Source organism: Myotis myotis, unplaced genomic scaffold (assembly GCF_014108235.1).
Source record: "Myotis myotis isolate mMyoMyo1 unplaced genomic scaffold, mMyoMyo1.p scaffold_m19_p_9, whole genome shotgun sequence".
In the NCBI taxonomy this organism is placed as follows: Eukaryota; Metazoa; Chordata; class Mammalia; order Chiroptera; family Vespertilionidae; genus Myotis; species Myotis myotis.
The window spans coordinates 83,003,607-83,023,635 of NW_023416401.1; the positions used below are offsets into that span (position 1 = coordinate 83,003,607).

Consider the following 20,029-nt stretch of genomic DNA (forward strand, 5'->3'; position numbering starts at 1 on the left):
GGAGGGGCCTCTCCAGGCCCCTAGGGGATGATGGTGGGCCTCTGGGTGCTGGAGCCCCTGCACATGGTCGGCCTGGGGCCTCAGACCCCCTGGGGCTGCCCGTGGCACCTCAGAACTGGCCCGTGAGTGGGACAGCAGTGTGGCCTGTTTAGTTGGGGGTGGAGGATGCTGGTTGTGCCAGGACAGGCTGGGGCTGCAGTGATGGCCAATGACACCCAGGCCTGGCGACAGGCAGCAAGGCACCTGGCCCTGAGTCCTGCAGCTCGTGTCTGCTGACCCGGTCCTCAGTGCCCACTGCATGGGAGATACAGGGGAGGGTTTGTTCTTGTTCCATTTAGGAAGACAGATTTAAATTCAGGGGCAAACTATGGCCTGAGGACCAACCTGGCCCACCACTGTCTTTGTCAATAAAGTTTTACTGACACACAGCCATGCATTTCATTTACATATTGTCCCTGGCTGCTTTTGTGCTACATGGCAGAGTCGAGTAGTTTGACAGAGACTTTGCAGCTTGCAAAGCTTGAAATGTTTACTGTCTGGCCCTTTGCAGGACTGGTTTGCCGACTGTGGCCTGTGCAGAAAGCAGCCAGGATCAGGGCTGTGCAGGGAGGCTTCCTGAGAGGCATGGGTGGGCGGGGGCTCACGAGGGCCCACGAGGGCCTGCAGGGTTTCTGGAACACATGATGCAACAGCCATGTGGGGGCTTGGTCAGGAAAGAAGCTGCTTGGGGTGCAGATGGCCAGGGTGCGGCTCTGAGCATCTGCGGGGGCAGCGGGCCAGGCGATGGTGAGGTGGCCTGGGGGCGTGTGGCCCAGAGGACAGCACTCCTCAGCTCGGCCCTGGTGCCACAAGGGGCTGTGGGTCAGAGCAACTAATTCCTGCCATTTTCCAAGAGAAGCCGGCAGTCTGGTGTCATGGGAAACGTTTAAAAACCACAAGCGCATGTGCCTCAGGTGCGCAGGGTGGAAGTGAGGAAGGTGGGGTGTGGGGGAGACCCCGGGAGCATGCCAGGCTGCGTGCCCCCGAGATCCCTCCTGCAGAGGCTGGCAGGCGGGCTCTGTGCTGGGGGAGGGCTCTCAGGAAACTGGGAGGTCGGATGTGTGGCTGAGCCTGGGGCCTGCATGGCTGGTCTCCTGTCTCCTATCCTGTCGGAGCTGGTGGGTCACTCCGGCCTGCAGGCTTGGGCATGAGCCTGAGTGGGGCACCTGTCCTTGCTCATCTGGCCACCCCAGAGGGGAGGGGCTCTGTAGGTGGAGGGTGGGAGGTGGAGATCTCCGAAGTCCCCTGGGAGATTCTCAAGGGTTTGGGTTTGCTGCTCGCCCTCATGGAGTTGAGGCCGTGCCAGGAGGGGTGACAGGTGGGGGCTGGGCTTGGAGCTGCATCGTCCTGAGCGGACCCCAGCTGGAGGCTCCTGTGGCCTGAGATGGGGATGACTCTTTCATCGCAGGTTGCCGTGAGAATGAAGAGAAAATGAGAGTGACAGGGCTGGGTTTGCACAGCATCTGGGGTGCCTGTGCTGGGGCCTGGCCTCGGGGGCGGGCCTGTTCCCCCGACAGCATCTGGGGTGCCTGTGCTGGGGCCCTGCCTCGGGGGCGGGCCTATTTCCCCGACAGCATCTGGGGTACTGGGCTATTTTCAGCCTCACAGATGGGCCCTCACCTGCTGAGTTGAGAACTGGTTTCCAGGCGCTCGCTGGCATCACTCTGGGCTTAGTATTTGTTTTAAGCAGGACTCTTGGTTGCAAAATGACAGCAGCCCAGGCCAGCTTGGCTTCAGCAAGAAGTCCTGGCTCAGGAACAGGGAGTCCAGGGTGACTCTAGCATCTAGCAAAATAGGATTCAGATGCTCAGACGATATTGTCAGGTCTCTGTCTTGCTCTGTCTCCAACTCAGCTTCCTTGGCAGGCACCCCAGTGGTGGCAGAAGTGGCCTCAGGCCCTAGCCAGTTTGGCTCAGTGGATAGGGTGTTGGCCTGTGGACTGAAGGGTCCTGAGTTTGATTTCAGTCAAGGGCATGTACCTTGGTTGCAGGCTTGATCCCCAGCCCTGGTCGGGGCGCATGCAGGAGGAAACTAATCAATATGTCTCTCTCACATCGATGTTTCTCTATCTCTCCCTCTCCCTTCTATTCTCTCTAAAAGTCAATGGGAAAATATCCTCGAGTGAGGATTAACAACAACAACAATAACAAATAAGAGGTGGCCCTCAGGCTTGGGACCCAACCTCACAGGAACCTGGGTGGAGTTGGGGACATCCCTGTCCCAATAGCAAAAGTCCCACAGCTGCTTCTCATTGGCCCAGCGTGGGTCACGTGATCACCCCTCATCCCTGCTGGGGGAGGTCCAGCCTCCTCTCACCCTTCCTTTAGCTGTAGGGTGGGCTGGGGGGCTGGCACAAGTGAAAGCAGGAAAATCAAGATGCCCATCCACACCAGAATGGGGAGTGGAGGCTGGACGGGCACACGCCCTCGCCACGCCCACCCACCGGCTAGCGCAGCGCTTGGAGCTGAGGAGGCCACATTCCGAGCCCCTGGCTCATCACAGGCCACCTGTTCCGGCAGCCGTCAGTCCCGCGCTCCAGCCGGCTGCGTCACTTGCCCACATTCCCCCCCCCCGGGCCCCACGGTGTTGCCAGGGGCTTGCTCCAGGGCCGGCATGGAGCCGCCAGCTCCACAGCCTTCCTTCCGGTCGTGCAGGCTGGGGCCCTTAGACAAGGCTTGTTCTCGGGAGCCCTGTGCGTTCCTCGCGGGAGCTTCCTTTTCTGAGCACACGCAGCAGCTCTCTCATAACCGGGCCGTCTGGCGGGGCCCACCTCCCAAGCAGGGATGACGTTTCCCTCCCTCACGAGGCAGGACCATTTCTTACATCAGATCTCGCTGGATCTAGAGACACCGTGACATCTAAAGCTGCTAAAAGTCTCTTCTGACCACTTCGTGGTTCCTTCTTAATGAGGTGGATTTTCCTCCTTTTCTGGGAGTCTGTCCCCTTGAGAGAGGAGGCAAAAGCCCCGTCTGTGTGGTAGAACCATTTCAGAAAGAACGGGATCGGGATAAGGCCCAGCAGCCCCAGGAGGGGCCGCACAGCGGGGCCGGGACCCTGGCTGTGACCTGGCCTGGTCACCGGCCTGTGGGGACTCTCAGGGGCCCCTCCTCTTGCCTGGGCCCTAGGCCTGTCTTTCAGGGTCACAGAATGGACTTTGGAGTGTTCTCTAGATGGCACTGGGCGGGGGCCAGTTGGGAGGAACGGGGTGTAGATACCCTAAAGCTGTGGGCTCTCCTCTCGCCTCGCCACATCGCCCTGGTGTGATTCTCAGTTGTGTCTGGCCTTGGTGCTATTGAAGGGCTTGGTCCCCATCTTTGGGGGGGGGGGTTGGGGGTGATGCAGCCCAGGGAGGTGCTGGGAGCAGGGGGACAGGTGGCAAAGGCCCGTGTCCCAAGTAGCCTCCTAGTGGGCTGAGCCAGGGTGGGCTGGCCGGCGCTGAGTGCGTGGAATGTTCTGTTCGTCCTTTTGTGAGGCTGGCCCGTGGCCAAGGTGAAATGCTGGTCTTGCTTTTCAGATGTGGGTGACGGCACGGAGGTTTGTGCTCCTAGACACCTGGGCACGTGCTGCCTTATTGGGAATCCTTCGATGCAATTGAGAGGGCTGGGTGTGGGGAGAGCTCGGGCCCTGGGCTCAGACACTACAATCCGCCTCCTCCCCCTACACCCTGCCCATCCCCCCTACTGGAGCAGCCCTTCCGCAGCCTGGCCGATACTCAGCTGTCACTCACTGGGATCAGCCCTGGGAGCTCTGACGGTGCCCAGTGTCCAGGCCACACCACCGACCAGTGACATCAGGCTCAGGGCGGGTCCGACGTGGTCCTTCCTAACCCTCCCAGGAGACTCCCCGTGCGTCTGAGTTTGAGGGGATCCTGGGTAAAGCTGGACTTTCCTCAGATGCAGGTGTAGCCTGGAGCGTCTGCCACTAGAGAGAGCTTGGGGAGGGCGCCTGATGGAAACTCCCTTCCCATCCCCCCTGCAGCAACATCCACCCAGAAATAAGTGCTTCCTAAAACGGTTCGATTGAAAAAACAAAAACTAACGCATGTGGCGCACACTCAGGAGCACAGACGGGTCCCCAGTAGCCCGTCCCGTTCCCGCAGCGGCAGGCCCTGCCCAGGCTCCCGGGGACCCTGCCGAGCTGTCTGTGTCCCGGCGAGCGGCTGGCTCTCCCGGCGTCCCTGCGCGCCCGCTCTGCCTGTGCCTGCCGCGCCCACACGGCGCTCCCTGGGGCACAGGGACCTGCACATGCGGGCTCCCTGGGGGCGGCTTCCTCTGGGCAGAGCTGCCAGAGCCTCTCGGAGTCTCCCATCATGTGCACAACTCTCCCCACAGGACCCGTTCCTCCAACTGGAATTCTTGGGTCACAAAACAAGTGGAGTCACACGGCTGATGGGCACCCGTTTCTGTCATTCCAGAACCTGCCTAGGCCGGCGTCCCCGCCCTTTGAGCTGCCCGCGTTGTACAGGACGGAGGACTACTTTCCTGTGGACGCCGGGGAGGCGGCGCCCCAGGCCCCCCGCTGCCGCGGCCGCCTGTGAGCTGGCGGGAGGGACCCTCTGCGTGCGGGGCAGCCCGCTTTCTTCTATTTTTGTTGTCATCGATGTGTTTGCTGAATTTCCTCCCCTGCTTCACGCGAGACCGAGGGGTCTGGAGAAGCAGCTGGACCTGCGTGGCGATGCCTCCGGGAGGAGCTGTGAAGGCTTTGTCCGGTGGTTGGCGGTCAGCTGTGACGGCTGCAGTGCCCGAGGGACAGCGGGACTTGCTCTCTGGGGGGTGTTGCCCGGGAATATGGGGGACTCACTGGGTGCACAGGGCTATGGCTCATGTCCCTCACTGTTGGCTGGCTTGTTTCGAACCCAGTGCCCCCTGGCACGTGAATCATGTCAATAAAGGTGTCAAGAGGTCACGTGTGGTCTGGGCGTGGGAACGGGGTCGGACGTGACGGTTCCCGTAAGGCTGCTCCTGTCACCTGGGCGAGCCCGCCCCAAATCTCCGATGCGGCCCCGGCCGTACCTGCCGGGCGCCACTCGGCCCTCAGACCCCAGCAGCCCGCGGAGGTGCAGTGTCAGGACTTCGTCTGCAAAGGTGTGTTTGCTCCCATTTCTTCTCATGCAGGTGAGTTTCCTGCAATTACCCTGAAAGTCCACACGTTAGTCATGTTTCTCGTTTTTCTAGAATTTCTCAGAGAGCCAAGGGAACACACACACACACACACACACACACACACACAGACCTGCACTGGAATTTCAAGGAAATTTAACTTAATGAATCAGGTGAGATAGCAGAAAAGGAAAAAGTTGAGACTTGCTAATTTTAGGGTAATTTTTGGAATTAAACGATAAAGGTGGACCCCTTGTTTCAAGAAGAGCTGATGTTTTTCTGTGGAGGCAGTTTTTGTAAACTTCTGTGATTTTTTTATTAAAAATGTTTATAAATTATGTTAAACTATGGAAGTCTAGCAGACATAGAGGAAGGTGCACCTTCGCGCATGGTTCACTGGGGTTTCACATCTGTTCCCCTCCCCCAGGTGGAGAAACAAGCAAGCTTGGTCCATGTTCCGGCCTCCTGCACCAGCCCCACCGATACCTCGCGGTGCAGACAGGGCTGCAGCCTCTGTCCTGTGGGCTGCAGGGTGACGAGGATGCGCACGCTGTGTCCTCTGTGTCTGGCTCCGGCTGACACTGCCTGTGGGAGGCGTCCCTGTGCAGCTGCGATCGCTGATCCTCGTGGCTGCGTTGGATCGATCGGACTGTTAGTAATGAAGGAAGCTTAGACACTCGCTGTGCCCCAGCCTGCTCGGGGACAGCACAGATTCGATGGAAAGTTCATTTTTCAGACACCACCTCCCAGAAGGCTGAGTCTATGTTGATCACTGGAGAGGCCGAGGCTTCTTTCTCCTTCCAGAGCCTGAACCAGGTGACAGGGAGGGTGACAGGCACTGCCAGTGGCCAAGCTAGAGCACCTTCAGTGGCCTAGAATAGAGACCCACAGGACCGAGGCTAAGAGCTATGGGCTCTGAGTGGCACCATCATCTCCTTATGCCTCTCAGCTGTGTGACCCCGGGCTAGTTCAGTGATGGCGAACCTACGACACGTGTGTCAGGTGACACGCGAACTCATTTTTTTGGTTGATTTGTCTTTGTTAAATGGCATTTAAATATATAAAATAAATATCAAAAATATAAGTCTTTGTTTTACTATGGTTGCAAATATCAAAAAATTTCTGTATGTGACACGGCCCCAGAGTTCAGTTAGGGTTTTTCAAAATGCTGACACGCCGAGCTCAAAAGGTTCACCATCACTGATCTCTGGGAAAACGGTGGCAAATGAGCTAGAACTGGCCACTCCAAGTCCCTGGAGTTGCAGTGCCAAACAATAAACGCTTAGGGTCCTTTGGAGACACCTGGGGGAGGGGAGGTCGGGCGCGGTCTGCCAGGTATTCCCGACCTCGGTCCTGGGAGCCTGGGATGCGGGAGGCCCTGTCCTGTGCCATGTGACCTGACAGGTGTCTCCTTTAGAGCAAATGCCAGAGTAAATGAAGCCTCGGTGCTGACGCGGCAGGTGCCCCTCGCGAGGGTCACTTTGCAGCCTTAGAAAGGGCGACCTTTCCTTTCTCTGTGGCTGTTGTTGGACAGGGCGGCCACACAAAGGCCACTCTGCAAATTTTCACGAGGGCAAGGCTCTTCTGCCGCCGCCTGCCCCTTCTGTGGATGTGAACTTCGTGTCCGTCAAAGCGTGAGGTTTCAAGACGGTGGCCCTGGGTTGACAGAATGTGTGGTTTGCCCTAAACTGTTTTTAAATTGTTTTCAGGTTGAGACAGCTGAGTAACTATCTGGAAAAGGTGAGTTCCATACTTCACTCTGCTCACAGGAGCAGCTCCAGAATTCCAGATGGATTGAAGAGGAGTTAAATATATGAAAATTAATTTATAAGGAGGCATAAACATTACAGGATCATACAAAATCCAGAAGCCATAAAAGCTAGATCAAATTGACCGTATATATATGATTAATCCTCTGCATGGCAAAAAGAAACTCCAAAACAGAACAACATCCTAAGCATATTTAAAAGACAAATGACAAGCAGGGAAAATTTATTTGCAGCTCATATTACAGAAGGATAGACTCCCTAATATATAAACAGCACCGGTATATAAAAGGAGAATAATTAAAAATGGGCAAAGGATAGGAAAAGGAATTTCACAGGAAATGCAAAAGACTTTTAAACATTTGAAAAGCTGGTCAACCACAATCTATACCCATCCATATGCAAGAAGATTGAAATCACATTTTTATTAGGCTGGCAAAAATGAAATGTCTTTTTGAAAACACTGTTGGTGAAATCCTGAAGAAACATTCATTCTCACACATCATTAGGGGGAACCACTCTCCTGGAGGCCGTGGGCTGTACCTGTCAACATCAGAAACGTGTATACCTGTGAACTAGCAATTCCACCCTTAGGGTCCAGCCTCCCAGTACACACACGAGAGAAACGACACATGCAAAATGTTACTCACTGTGCAATGAAATAGCAGGAGTTCGGAAGGAACCTCCGTGCCCATCACTATGGGATTGGTTTAGTTGTAGCCCATCCATGATACATGGATAGATGGAATCCCCTGAAGTTATAAGAATGGATTAGGAATTCTTGATGAATCGGTATAGAAATACCACCGATATCAGAAAGGCAAAGTGCTTACACATGTGCCTGATATGCCACCATTTGTGCACGAAAGAAGGACATCGAAATTCTCTGGGAGGGTAAACAGAACTTTGAGAACAGTAAATATCTGTTTTAGGTGAGAAAGCTTTTTTATTTTACTTTTGTATCCTTACAAAAATAATTTTTGGCCCTGCTGCAGTGGCTCAGTGATTGAGTGTTGACCTATGAACCAGGAAATCATGGTTCAATTCCCTCATTAGGGCACATGTCCAGGTTGCGACTTCCATCCCTGGTGGGGGGCGTGCAGGAGTTAGCCTATCGTGACCTCTCTCTCTCTCTCTCTGAAATCAATAAAAATATATTAAAAATATTTTGGTGTTTACCTATTCAAAATATTCAATTAAAATCAGTTCCCAGCATTTAAAAATGTGGACAGTCCAGACAAAGACCTGGACTTCCAGTTTCTCTTACAAACGGGAATTATCTGGCAATATTGGCCCAGGTTCTCGCAAGGCAACAATGAGCCACAGCTGCGTCGCTGTGGCGGGGGCATGCTCTCCAGGTTTCTTGTATCAAATAGTTTCACTAATTGATTTTACCTGCCCGGCCCCTGTGGGCACTGGCATTTGCAGGCATCTCTGTGCCCCGATTTCAGATTCCATGGGACAGGGAGTGGGGGTCTCATTACAGAAATTTATGCTTTCCTCGGCTCTCCTCTGGGGGGTGACTGGTACCAAGTCAGACAAAGATATAAGAGCGCTACAGACCGGTATCCCTCGTGAATATAAATACAAAACTCCTCGACAAAGTATTAGCAGACTGAACCCAGCAACTTACGAAAAGGATTATTCACCATGACCAAGTGGGAGGTCCTAGAAATGCAAGGTTGGCGTGACATCTGAAAATTGACGTAACACACTGTTACTGAAGGTCAACAACTATGCAGTCACCTCAGTGGATGCAGAGAAAGCACTTGACCGCATCCACCTGTGATAAAAAGCTCTGCTTGAGGTGAAAAGCGTTCTCTGAGAGGAGGGCCAGATGATTGGTTGACCCCATCCTCAGGCAGCTGGAGGCACCCAGGCATTTTCCTCCCCATCTTACAGCAAAATTCCTCTTTGTCTTATGGTCAAGAGCACAACCAACCATCTTGGGGTTTGCAAACACTCAAAGCAATCCTGACTCTGAGCAGCTGTCCCTGAGTCCTGTGGGTTGGCTGTGGACTCAAAAGCCCGAAGCCTTACCAGTCAGCATCAGCTGGATGCACTTCAGGCTTGCAAGCCCCTGGGGAGGGGCGGTGGGCCCAGGGCTGGTCTCTGCCCTCTTTCCTGGGGCTTCTGGCGGGTCTGCTTTGCTGGCTACACATGATGGGAGTTTGAGGAAGGGGCTGAGGAGCAGGCTGCCCCAGACAAATGCCTTTGGTTGGGATAAAGGTGTGGTTCTCCCAAAGAACCAAACCAGCCCAGCCTGAACGCTGGAAGCCGGCCCCTGCACCCGGAAGGACTTCCTCCCTGGGTCTTGCGAGGAGCTGCTCCATCACAATGTGTTTCAGCAGCACCACTCTTCTGGGAGAGCCGGGCCCGGGCGTCCGTGAGGGAGACCTGGAGGAGCACCCCCTGAACAAGGTATGTGCCTTCTTCTATTGGCGTATCCAGGGTGGCTTCCCGGGGGCTCTCCCGTTTTAGGCCCCTGGTCTTGCTGCCCGTGAAGCGGGGAGACATGAGGGCATTAGCTTGCACACGTACAATTGTTTGCTATGCCCAGGTTGCATCTCTGAGCGTAGAGATGGGACTTGTAGGCTGTCCGACTGGTGTCGAATAGAGGAGAATGGAAAATATGGTCTTACACCGGGAACCACTGGGAGCAAGTTTGTTCATCAGGGGAAGGCTCACGCTGTAGCCCAGGTTCCCTTGTGTGTCTTTAATGCAGTGGTTCTCACCCTGGCTGGGTAGCTTGATTGGTTAGCAGTGGTTCTCAACCTTCTGGCCCTTTAAATACAGCTCCTCATGTTGTGACCCAACCATACAATTATTTTCATTGCTACTTCAAAACTGTAATGTTGCTACTGTTATGAATCGTAATGTAAATATCTGATATGCAGGATGGTCTTAGGTGACCCCTGTGAAAGGGTTGTTCGACCGCCAAAGGGGTCGCGACCCACAGGTTGAGAACCGCTGGGTTAGAGCATCGTCCCTATACACCAAGGTCGTGGGTTGGACCCCCAGTCAGGGTCCCCAACCAATGAATGCATAAATAATTGGAACAAGTTATTTCTCTCCCTCTTTCTTTCTCTAAAATCAATTAAAAACCCCCCACAAAAACAAAAAACCCACCATGGTTCTGTCTTGGCTGCACATTGGAATCAGCTGGGCCACCCGGCAGCCCAGTTACATCAGCGTCCCTGGGGGAGGAGCCGCAGCATGGCTGGGTTCTGTGACTTCAGCGTGCACCAGGGCCCGGGTCAGTGCTTTTAAAGAACAGCAGTCAAGAGATTTTTAAAAGAATTTGCTACCTCTTCTCAGTCGTAACAACTGCACTTTTCCTTGTGTGTGTGTGTGTGTGTGAGAGAGAGAGAGAACACAGTGGGGCCTTGACTCGTTCCGTGACGGAGCTCGTAACTCAAATTACTCGTATGTCAAATCAACAGTGAACGAGTGAGACACGTGATGCTGGGCTGATGTTGTGGCGTTCACTGTGACGTTGGCTGTGCCAACTAGCAGTGGGGTATCTGGAGCTGGCTCGTAACCCGAATTTTAGCTCGCAACTCAAAGCAAAAAATCGGCCGAGAGACGGCTCGTATCTCAAAAAACTCGTTAGTTGGGACACTCGTAAGTCAAGGCCCCACTGTATCTTTTTGTTGATTGCAGAGAAGGGAGGAGAGATAGAAACATCAATGATGAGAGAGAATCATCGATCAGCTGCCTCCTGCACACACCCCACTGGGGATCAAACCCACAACCCAGGCATGTGCCCTTGACCGGAATCAAACCCGGGACTCTTCAGTCCACAGTCCGACACTCTATCCACTGAGCCAAACCAGCTGGGGCCCTTCTGTTTTCCAAACTTGATGCAAAAAGTTTTATTTTGGAAAAATGTAGAGGTCTCACCCTGGCTGGTGTGGCCCAGTTGGGTGGGTGTTATCCTGTGCACTCAGGGGTTGCTGGTTTGATTCCTGGTCAGGGCACATGCCAGTTTCAGGCTCGATCCCTGGTGGGGGAGTGCAGGAGGCAGCCGATCGGTGCGCTCTCACATCGATGTTTCTCGTCTCCTTCCCTCCCTCTCTGAAATCAACAAACTTTTCTAAAGAAAAAAAATTGTAGTGGCCTCAATATCCATCTCAAGCCTTCCTGAGGTTGGAGTGGAACTGGGTTGAACGGGTTCCACCTCAGGTTCAGAGGTGGGTGCTGACTGATCTAAGCCACAAGGTAATCCTAGCTCAGCAACTCACCAAGGTCGCTCAGGCCTAAGCCATGGGCCACAGAAACTTGTTCGGGAGTGGTCAGTGGGCTCTCAGTTTTAAGTCTTGTTCAATAGGAGGAGAGGAAACCCTCTCAGGGAAGGTGAATGGAAGGGCCGATGAACACCGGGTTGCCTGCCTAGGATGAAGGTGACCATGTGGGTGTCAGAATGAAGATTAAAAAAAAAGGGACTGGAGCCCTTGCTGATACCGCTGAGCAGCCTTCCCCACTCAGGCAGTGGGTTACCTGCATGTCCCCTTGATTCAGCCCAGTCTTAGTTGGAGTTCCTGTTATCTGCCAGGGAGAGGGAGACTCTTATTCCATAAAAAAGGAGTCTAAAGCCAGAATCAGGTCATCGCAGACTTCCCTGGGAAGCCCTCTGAGCTAGAGCCATCCCCTGGCTTCTAGTTCAGGGCCACCGGCACGCAGTAGGGAACAAGCCACACTGAGACAGACATGAGGCTCATCCAATTCTTTGTCTTCCTGGCTGGGCCGAGGAGAAAGTCTCCTTTTGATGCCCGTGTGACCTGAACCCAATTTTCCCTTTTAACCAACAGAGCAAGTCTCATGCCCACAGACATCAGCAAGCAGCTATAGGTGGCAAAATTCAGTGTTTTTTCTTTCTTGTATTTATTTTTATGAAGGCCATTAAATGGCAAATGATGTGTTTTTTTTTTGCAGAGATAGCTTTCTTTTTTTAAAAAAAAGGGGAGTTGAAATATCCCAAGTACACAGAGCAGTTCCTTAGGCAGATGTAGCAAAAATGAGGAAGACGGCAGCGTGAGCAAGCAGTTCGGAAAACGCTGTCAGGGAAAGTGTGTGTTGGTTGAGACGGGCTCATGTGTCTCTGCCTTCGCAGCACAGACAGGCTTTCTTGTGAAGCTCGTTTTTGGTTAGGACCACAGCTGCGCGCTGTGGTTGGGAATTCCAGGGGCCACGGACTCAGCCTGGGTCCAAGTTACTTCTCTGAACCTCCATGTTCTGAAACTGGGGGCTAATCCTCCCTTTACAGGGCTTTATTTGGGGGCTGGAGCAGGACTGTTTTGAGGACTCACATCACCTTAGAATCCAGTGTTCCACAGCCAGTCCCAGGAATACTTCCGCATGTTCACTCGCAAGGACTTGCTGAGCACGCGTGCGCTGAGGATGTGCGCTGAGCTCCAGGCGTTTGGGAACAGTCACACTCCTCTGGCCTGGGGGCCCCTCCTCCCAGAGAAGCCCCTATAGCTGTGCTGGCAGATGCAGCCGCCAGCAAGCTGTGCAGCGGTCTCCAAGGCAGGCTCTGAGTCCTGTGCTCCCAGATGGCTGCTGGCCTCACATGGCTATAGATGGCAGCCAACACAGACTTCCCATCAAGTACGTTGGAAAAGCCTATCAGTTTCAACAAGGTGAACAATTTGCTTAGTAGGATATCCATTTTGCTTCATTTAGTAATAAGACATGAATAAAGGCACAGGAAGATGTATTGCAAACACCAGTCAATGTTAAAACGGCTGTACATCTAAGACCTAACGGTGTACTGGGAGTGGGGGGAGGGCTGGTGTGTACCACAGACGGGTGTTGTATTCTGAAACACAGACCTGCAGCCTCATTTAAACAGAGCTGAAGACTCTGCATCTCTCCTGACAATGACAGCACAACTCCCTTCCTGTCTAGTTGGGGCACGCTGAAGTCATGACTTCAGGATATGCAATTTCCCCCTTATATGCTTATTTTTGAACACAGCCCCCACCAGATTCAAGTTAGTGACTGTTAAAGCGGAGTAAGATGATTGCAGAGAATTACCAAATGGAGACCCTCATGCGGTACAAGTTTGAGTCTACTTTTACGCTAACCTTCCCGTAGTAGCTGGCAGAAAAAACCTCGCTTTTATTTCCTAGTTTGATGGTTGAGTTTATCTCAGCTGAAAAAGTCTTTTTCTAGAACACCTTCCGGTGGCCAACTGGCTGCAACACCATTTCAGAATGGTGGGGGCCGCCTCTTCTATTTCCAATCTTCTGGGGTTTGAGGTATTTTCACATGACACTTTGGTGAAACATACCTGCAGTTGGGGCCAACCCCATGAGCAAACCGGGTGGTTAGAAATGGGGGTCACAATGGGTGGAACAGACCACTGCTGAAGGGGGGCACCTGCTGCTCTGAGAAGCCCACTATGTAAAGAGTAGACTTCACTCAAGCTAAGTGGTTCTCACGCTTGAGTGGCGGACAATCACCTAGAGATGCTTTGGGGGCCCCACCCGGAGGGTTTGGGGCTGGCAGCCTACAGTGAAGCACCCCTTTATGTGGCAGTCCTCATTGGCAAATGGCTTCAATGGCTTCTAGTGAAGTGCTTCAAACAGGGCACTCACCTGTCTGCTAGATGGCTCTCAGAATTGGCACGCATTTGTTCTCTTAACAAGCGTGCATTTTTACCAATGGCCAGGCATTTGGACCAGGCACACAGCTACAGGGCATAAAAGGCACAGATACTTCACAGCTTGGATCTCAGGAGGGGACAGACCCGGAACTGCTCAGGGAACCAAAGACGGAACGATGACAATGCTTGCAAGTGCTGAAAGGGGAACCGCAGTGCTAGTCAGCTGGACTCCAGAAGCTTGAAGGGCAAATGTTCTCTGGCATCACATTCTTCCTTGTTATAAAGAAAATTTAAAGAATTGTTCAACTTCCAGTTGCATTCTCTAAGTAGCAGTTTGCCACAGCTTTTATTTCCAGATTATTCCAAAAGCAAACAGTAAGCAACAACATTCTTTTAAAATGGCTTTTATTGAGACACTTTCAGGGCTTCTGCAACATGGTTAGTTGGTCCACTTCTTAGCTGGCTAAACTTTTCTGAAAGTCAACAAAGTCCACTCCCACCACTTCAGCAAGAAAGCACTCTTCTGTCTCTGCTCGAACACCCAAGCAGGAACCCCACCCTGGCCATCTTGCACAAGTCTCTCACTAGTCCTCTATGGAGGATGAATAAGCCCAGGCCCAATTCTTCCCACCTGTTAATTAGGCAGAGTAATTTCCAAACAAAGTGAGATGGCTTAAGTTCAGCTGGTATTACTATCCTCAAGTAACAGACCTTCTTAATTCCATTTCTCCCCACCTCCATTTGTTATTTGGGGATATCCTGTCCTAAGTATTAGCTGGCATCCACAGAATTTATAACCTGACTGTGTAACAGAATTATATTAGCCCCATGCCACCCCTCATACTAAAGACTCTAGTTTTATGCTTTCTTCTGTATGGAGTAGCAGGACTAACATTTTACGGGGAGGTTGGGCAACTCTCAGGTAACAAAAACATCAATGAGATGAATCTTTTGGAAAGTCTTAGAATTATAGAAACCAGTCTCTTCAGAAGCGAGAGGTGGCTGCCAAGCCTCTGCCCTCTGCATGGATCAGTTACAATTGCTGAGAATGCTAATTCTGCTCCTTGTAACTTCCCTTCTTTAGTATGAGTTGATCTTGGGAATCTTTGCATAGTAAATATACCAGCTCCTTCCATCTTGAAAGCCCTCCAAATGGGTGATCTCCAAGCCTTTTTCTTATTAACAAGGTGGTTGAGTTATAACAAAAGAAAGTAGTTTCCTGTTTAGTACAATTGTTCCCATCATAAGGTGAAACCTAACATTTACTTCATTTAGAAGAAAGAACACCAGGGCATTAAGATTCTGCTTGCAAATTAATGCCAATTTATGTTTACATCCTTTTATCATTGAGACATTTACATATATAAGCAGGGTATGCTCCTTAACAAAAGGGGGACTGGAAAAAAAAAAGAATGTTTATTTTAGCACTTAAAAAGGAAAAAGAAAAAAAACATTAACAGGTGCCTTGAAAGCCTTCTTCATGCCAGTGGCAGATCTTGGTCTCCACTAGTCTCTCCTCAGTGGCCTTGGCTCCATCTCGGATGAGAGCGCCATGGCATCAACTGGTACAGACATAATGGACACACAGGACTGTAATGTGTAATAAAGCAAATATTTACATTAAGCACAGTACAGCAATTTATTTAGATGCTTAAAATGAATACAAAGGGAAATAAAGATCACAAAATTATACATACTACAACAGTGTGTCATATATTAAATGGTATAAATGAATACACCAGGTGGTGTTTAACTAAAGATAAAACTAAATATCCAAAATGCAGCACTCATTGGTTTGCTGCTTCAACACAACACACTTTCATACAGATCTTAAAAGGTGTCAAAATTAGTAGCTGCAAAGTCAATTCTTGCGTGTGGTTTTAGCTTAAAAGATTTCAGAAAACAGATCTGAAATACCAGTTTTTGTTTGTCAGCTGTAATGTCAAGGATATTCAGAACAAGAAAAATTCTATAATACAAGAGAGTCCAGATATATATCTTACGTGGCTGGCCTCTGTTGCAAGATTGTACAAGGTTATGTGCAAAAACTAAGTCTGTTCAAAAGTTTATACTAGCGTAGTTTCAAGCTTTTGCTAGGTAAACTAGATACAGCGTTTGTTACACAGCAAGGGCAACACTAAAAAAGAAACATCTATGATGGGTACACAATAACAATATCATAAGCATTACCTGAATAGGTCTAAAAGACTGTACAAATATACATTTTAACTATTCAGAATGAATACATGAAAAAAAATCAATTTTCCCCAGTCTACTATACACATTGGATTGGTAGCGTGTATGTTGGCCCTATGCTACCATGTGAATCAGGATAACACTTCTTAAGGACATTCAACCAAACATTTTACAGAGGGAAAGAAATGTTGAGAAGGCAGATAAAATAAACCTCTGCTTTTCCTTGTGTGCATTCGTGAGCCACCAGCTTATTGGTTTTTCACATTTAGTTACTGTGTCTGTCACAGCAAGTTCTAAAGCAAATCAGACAGTCATGTATCATAGAAATAACCATCGGGACTGCAGTGGCCACATGTCCTTACAGCCTGATGACCCAGCAACTCAGAAGGCAGTACCAGTTAGAATAGAGTTTTGCAGTCATACTCAAAGAACAGAGTTCCAGGCTGCAGCATGTCACTGACGCCAGAGAGCCCGGCCCTGATGCCCGAGAACCTGTCACTTACGCCTGTTGGCTGCTCAGTTTAACTCCAGGTAAGCTGCCATGCATTGGCTCAGCTACTCCATCAGTCATGTTCTCAAACTGCTCTCCATCCTCACTGTCAATTGTGCTATTCTGCCACTCAATCTGTGGACCGGACAAGCGCTCATCATTTTCAGATGCATTCTTCCACTGTGACTGGTCCTTGGACCAAAACCCTTCAACTTTTCCATAGGAACTATTCTTCCATTTCAACTGCTCTCTGTCACCTTGCATGGTAGCCTTTTTTTTGGCAGCTGGCTTACTGCTCCTTGCATCCTCACTCTGGGAAGACTCATCGGACCAGGTTCCTGGTTTCATTTCACAAGTGTCCTCAAAGTCTGACACGTGCTGGGAACCAGGGCCGCTCTCAGACGGAGAAGCAGCACCTTTCCACTCTACAACATCATCTTGGTCAACCTCACTATCAGAAGCATCATGCATTAGTTTGGTTGTTTCCTCAGTCAAATGAATAGTTTCATATTTTGAACCATCCACATCTTTTTGGTCTAGTTTTCCCTCAGATTCTAAAGCATCCTCAGAAATTACTTTCTGTATATGCTCCTCTGGATTATCATTAGGGATTTTAGGCTCAACTTCAAAAACAGGGTCAAAAGGGCTACCACTTCCATTGGATTCTTCTTCCAAATTTTCAAAACTGTCTGAGGAATTGTCATCTTCCTTCCCAAGGTGGAGCTTTTTGTCAGCAGTTTTACTAGCATTAACTCTGGAATCTTTCTCATCATGATTTTCAAATAACCACTCAGCATCAAAATCCATCTCATGCTTAACCTTGTTTAACTCTTTCATGTTGAAGCCCAGTAACACACCAGGCTTGTACTTCTCACAGTCTCGGACACACTTCTTCCTCTTGTTACTAAAGTGGGAAGCAATGTCACTCTTCCATAACCATAAACTGGCTGCCAGCTTCTCAATTTCTCTCCTGGTGGGATAGGGCTGTTTGTTGAAATACTTTGTTAGGAAGCTTTTCCTGTCTTCATAGGAATCATCTTCATGACCCTTGGGGTCTAAAGCTAAAACAACAGGTTCCTCGGGCTTCTCCTCAAAGAAGCTGGGTGAATCACTATCATCATCTAACTTTCGCTTTTTCGTCAAGGGAAATTCTATTTGCTCGTAAGTGCGCTTCACAGGTGCCAGTCCTGGTGACTGATTAAGCCGAGAGGGTGCATTTGTCTTATCCTGGCCATTCTGGGTCTTCCCAACACCCCTGCAGTGAACTAGATGCAGAGTGATAGTTGAGGCAGTCATGTTGCTGGTATACACACCAAGGCAATGGATACATTTGTAGGTAAGCTTTTTCTCCACTGGATGAACCGTCTGAATAACTTGGTGCCTCTCTCGTAAGTGATGTGCAAGTGCATCAGATATGGGTCCTTTTAGGATTGAAAAGCAAAGAGGGCAAAGGGTTTTCCCGATATCTTTTTTATAGGGTACTGCAGCTTGAGGTGAACTTCTAACAGGGGCATCTGCTTTTTCTGGAACTTTTGGCTGTGGCTTTGGAGGGATTGGAGGGTTACTTTGGGCATGATAAGCAACAGATTCAGCTGGGGCATCCCTCAGGTTGTATGTGGTTACAAGGAGGTGAATGTTAGTGTGACTACCCTGCTGCAATGTCAAATCAAAACTCAAGGTAGAATCTGTTTTAGGTCCCAACTCTTCATCAATGTGAACCATCCTCATGTGTGCTGCCATCTTTTCCACATCATTGAAAGTTGAACGGCAGAATGGACAAGACAGACCATGAATTAACATATGGTTGAGCAGGGTATCTGTGGGCAAATAGCGATTACAGTAGAGGCATTTGCTAGTAAAATTGTGGATTTTCATAATGTAGTTGGCTACTGCTGGGACTTTCTCAGCTTTATGTTCTTTTTCGAAGTGCACACTATAGACATTTTCAGGAAAAAGCTCATTACAGATTGTACATATTTTCCACTTTTGGGTTGAGGAAGTATTGGCCAGGGGTGGGCCTGTGGCAGCTGCAGTAGGTTTGGAACTGGACTGACCTAATACTCTGGATGCCTGGGACTGGGAGAGGGAAGGAGACTTTAACTGGCCGGATGAGACAGAAGAGGCATTAGCAGATTGCAGGGAGTATCGTGCTGGTGCCTGGGACCTTTGCTCTGCCCCAAGCCCGAAAGATCTTCCATTTCCACTTGGAAGTAACTGCTTCACAGACTGAGACTGCTGAGGGATGGAAACTGGTGCGTTGCCACCTAGACCCAGTCTCATTGACTGACCAACGCCATAGCCCTGGCCTACAGATTTGACTCCGTAATTGTTCTGCTGTAGGTGGACATTGGACATCATGTTGACTCCTGTAGAATTTAAGTTAGGCTTTGGTATCGAGAGTCGATTTACCATCTGCTGTGAAGGCAAAGACCGGACATTTCCAGAAGCAAGGGAACCAATTCTTGATTGGAGTCCCAGGCCCTTCTTCTCTTGAGGTTTGGGAGCAATTAGCATCAGAGGCTTGGATCGGGGAACTACCACATTTGTGTGCCCAATCATGGCAGTGACCTGATAGCCTATGCGTTCGTGGTCTTCGATGACATGCTGTACCAAAGCTTCATAGGACTTTGGTATGAAAAGGCATCGCTTGCAGTGAATACTACCCTCTTCCCAGGCATTTGGGCTTAAGGGGACAGCACCGTTGAGTGATTTTTCGCCTGACTTTGCTATGTAAGGTGCTGCCACATGCTGAAAATGTTCCCTGTAAATGTGCTTCCTAACTACTTCATAAAGAGGATCGCGGTAAGTGCACTTCTTACAGTAATAAACAGCTTGCTCCACACTGTCAGCCTGCTTAGGTTTAAGGCCATCATTTTTGCTTTTATCTTTGAAAGTGCTGAGGCTGCTACTTGGTGTGCTGGCGTTTGGAGCATGAAATATTTTAATGTGTGTTTCCAAAGTCTTTTTGTCTGCATTGAAGGTACAGTAGGGGCAATTAAGGAGAATCCTATTTTCAAAGTCTTCACTATGGACATTCCGAAAATGACTTTTGTAGGCAGAGAAGAATTTTGAAGAAAATGGACAAGCGCTGCAGCAAAAAGGTTTTGTCCGATAGTCCTAAAGAAAAGACAAGACTGGAATCAGAATGCCACTTCAGATAGGCAATAACAGGTTCTAGGTTCTTGTTCTTAAAAAACATTATTTTTAGAGCTGAAACTCTACCAGGTATATGGGTTAATAATGCGGATTTTATAATCAAAGAAAACACGATAATTTCAAAAGAAACATCAAAAGTGCTTTATTCAAAGTAATGTCTATTGTTAGCTACACATTTCCCCCATCTTTCAGGTAATCTGTGGATACCGTCCCTATAGAACTTTTCTTGTTTTGAGACAAACCATTCAGAGACCCAATTTTCCACTTCTTGGTATGTTTTGAAGTGCTGCTGAGAAAGTGCATGTGCCATTGATTGGAACAAATGGTAATCTGAAGAAACAAGGTCTGGTGAATACCAGAATAACTTAACTTTCTGGCAGGTGTGTTAATACTTCCCCAGCAAGATCTTTTAACATGTCTTTAACGGGTTTTGAAGTGTGTAATGGTGCATCATCATGAAGCTAAATTACTTTGCCATATCTTCTGGCCCATTCTGGCCGTTTTACGATCAAAGTGTGGTTCAAATTGATTATTTGTTGTCGGTAGCGATCAGTATTAATGGTTTCACCTGGTTTTAGAAGCTCATAATACACCACAGCTTTCTGATCCCACCAAACGTAGAGCATTGTCTTCTTTCTGAAGCGATCTGGCCTTGGAATCGATGTTGATGGCT

General features: G+C 49.8%; 2 protein-coding genes across 15 annotated transcripts in view; one reads left to right on the forward strand and one right to left on the reverse strand.

Moving 5' to 3' along the window:
* The window catches only part of BCAS4 (breast carcinoma amplified sequence 4), a 53,422-nt gene extending 48,319 nt beyond the window's left edge, over nt 1–5,103 (forward strand). The window contains exon 4 of one of the 3 annotated variants that reach the window (XM_036323433.1): nt 4,454–5,103. In XM_036323433.1, coding sequence (XP_036179326.1) covers nt 4,454–4,576 — 123 coding nt within the window. In that variant the 3' untranslated portion in view covers nt 4,577–5,103. The remainder of the gene's footprint in view (nt 1–4,453) is intronic. The other 2 variants (XM_036323432.1, XM_036323431.1) reach the window with 2 other exon arrangements.
* Nucleotides 5,104–13,902: 8,799 nt separating this feature from the next.
* Nucleotides 13,903–20,029, reverse strand: part of LOC118663016 (activity dependent neuroprotector homeobox) — a 45,406-nt gene continuing 39,279 nt past the window's right edge. For all 12 annotated transcript variants that reach the window (XM_036322277.1, XM_036322273.1, XM_036322272.1 and 9 more), the window contains one exon: nt 13,903–19,317. In XM_036322277.1, the coding sequence (XP_036178170.1) occupies nt 16,210–19,317 (3,108 nt within the window). In that variant the 3' untranslated portion in view covers nt 13,903–16,209. The remainder of the gene's footprint in view (nt 19,318–20,029) is intronic.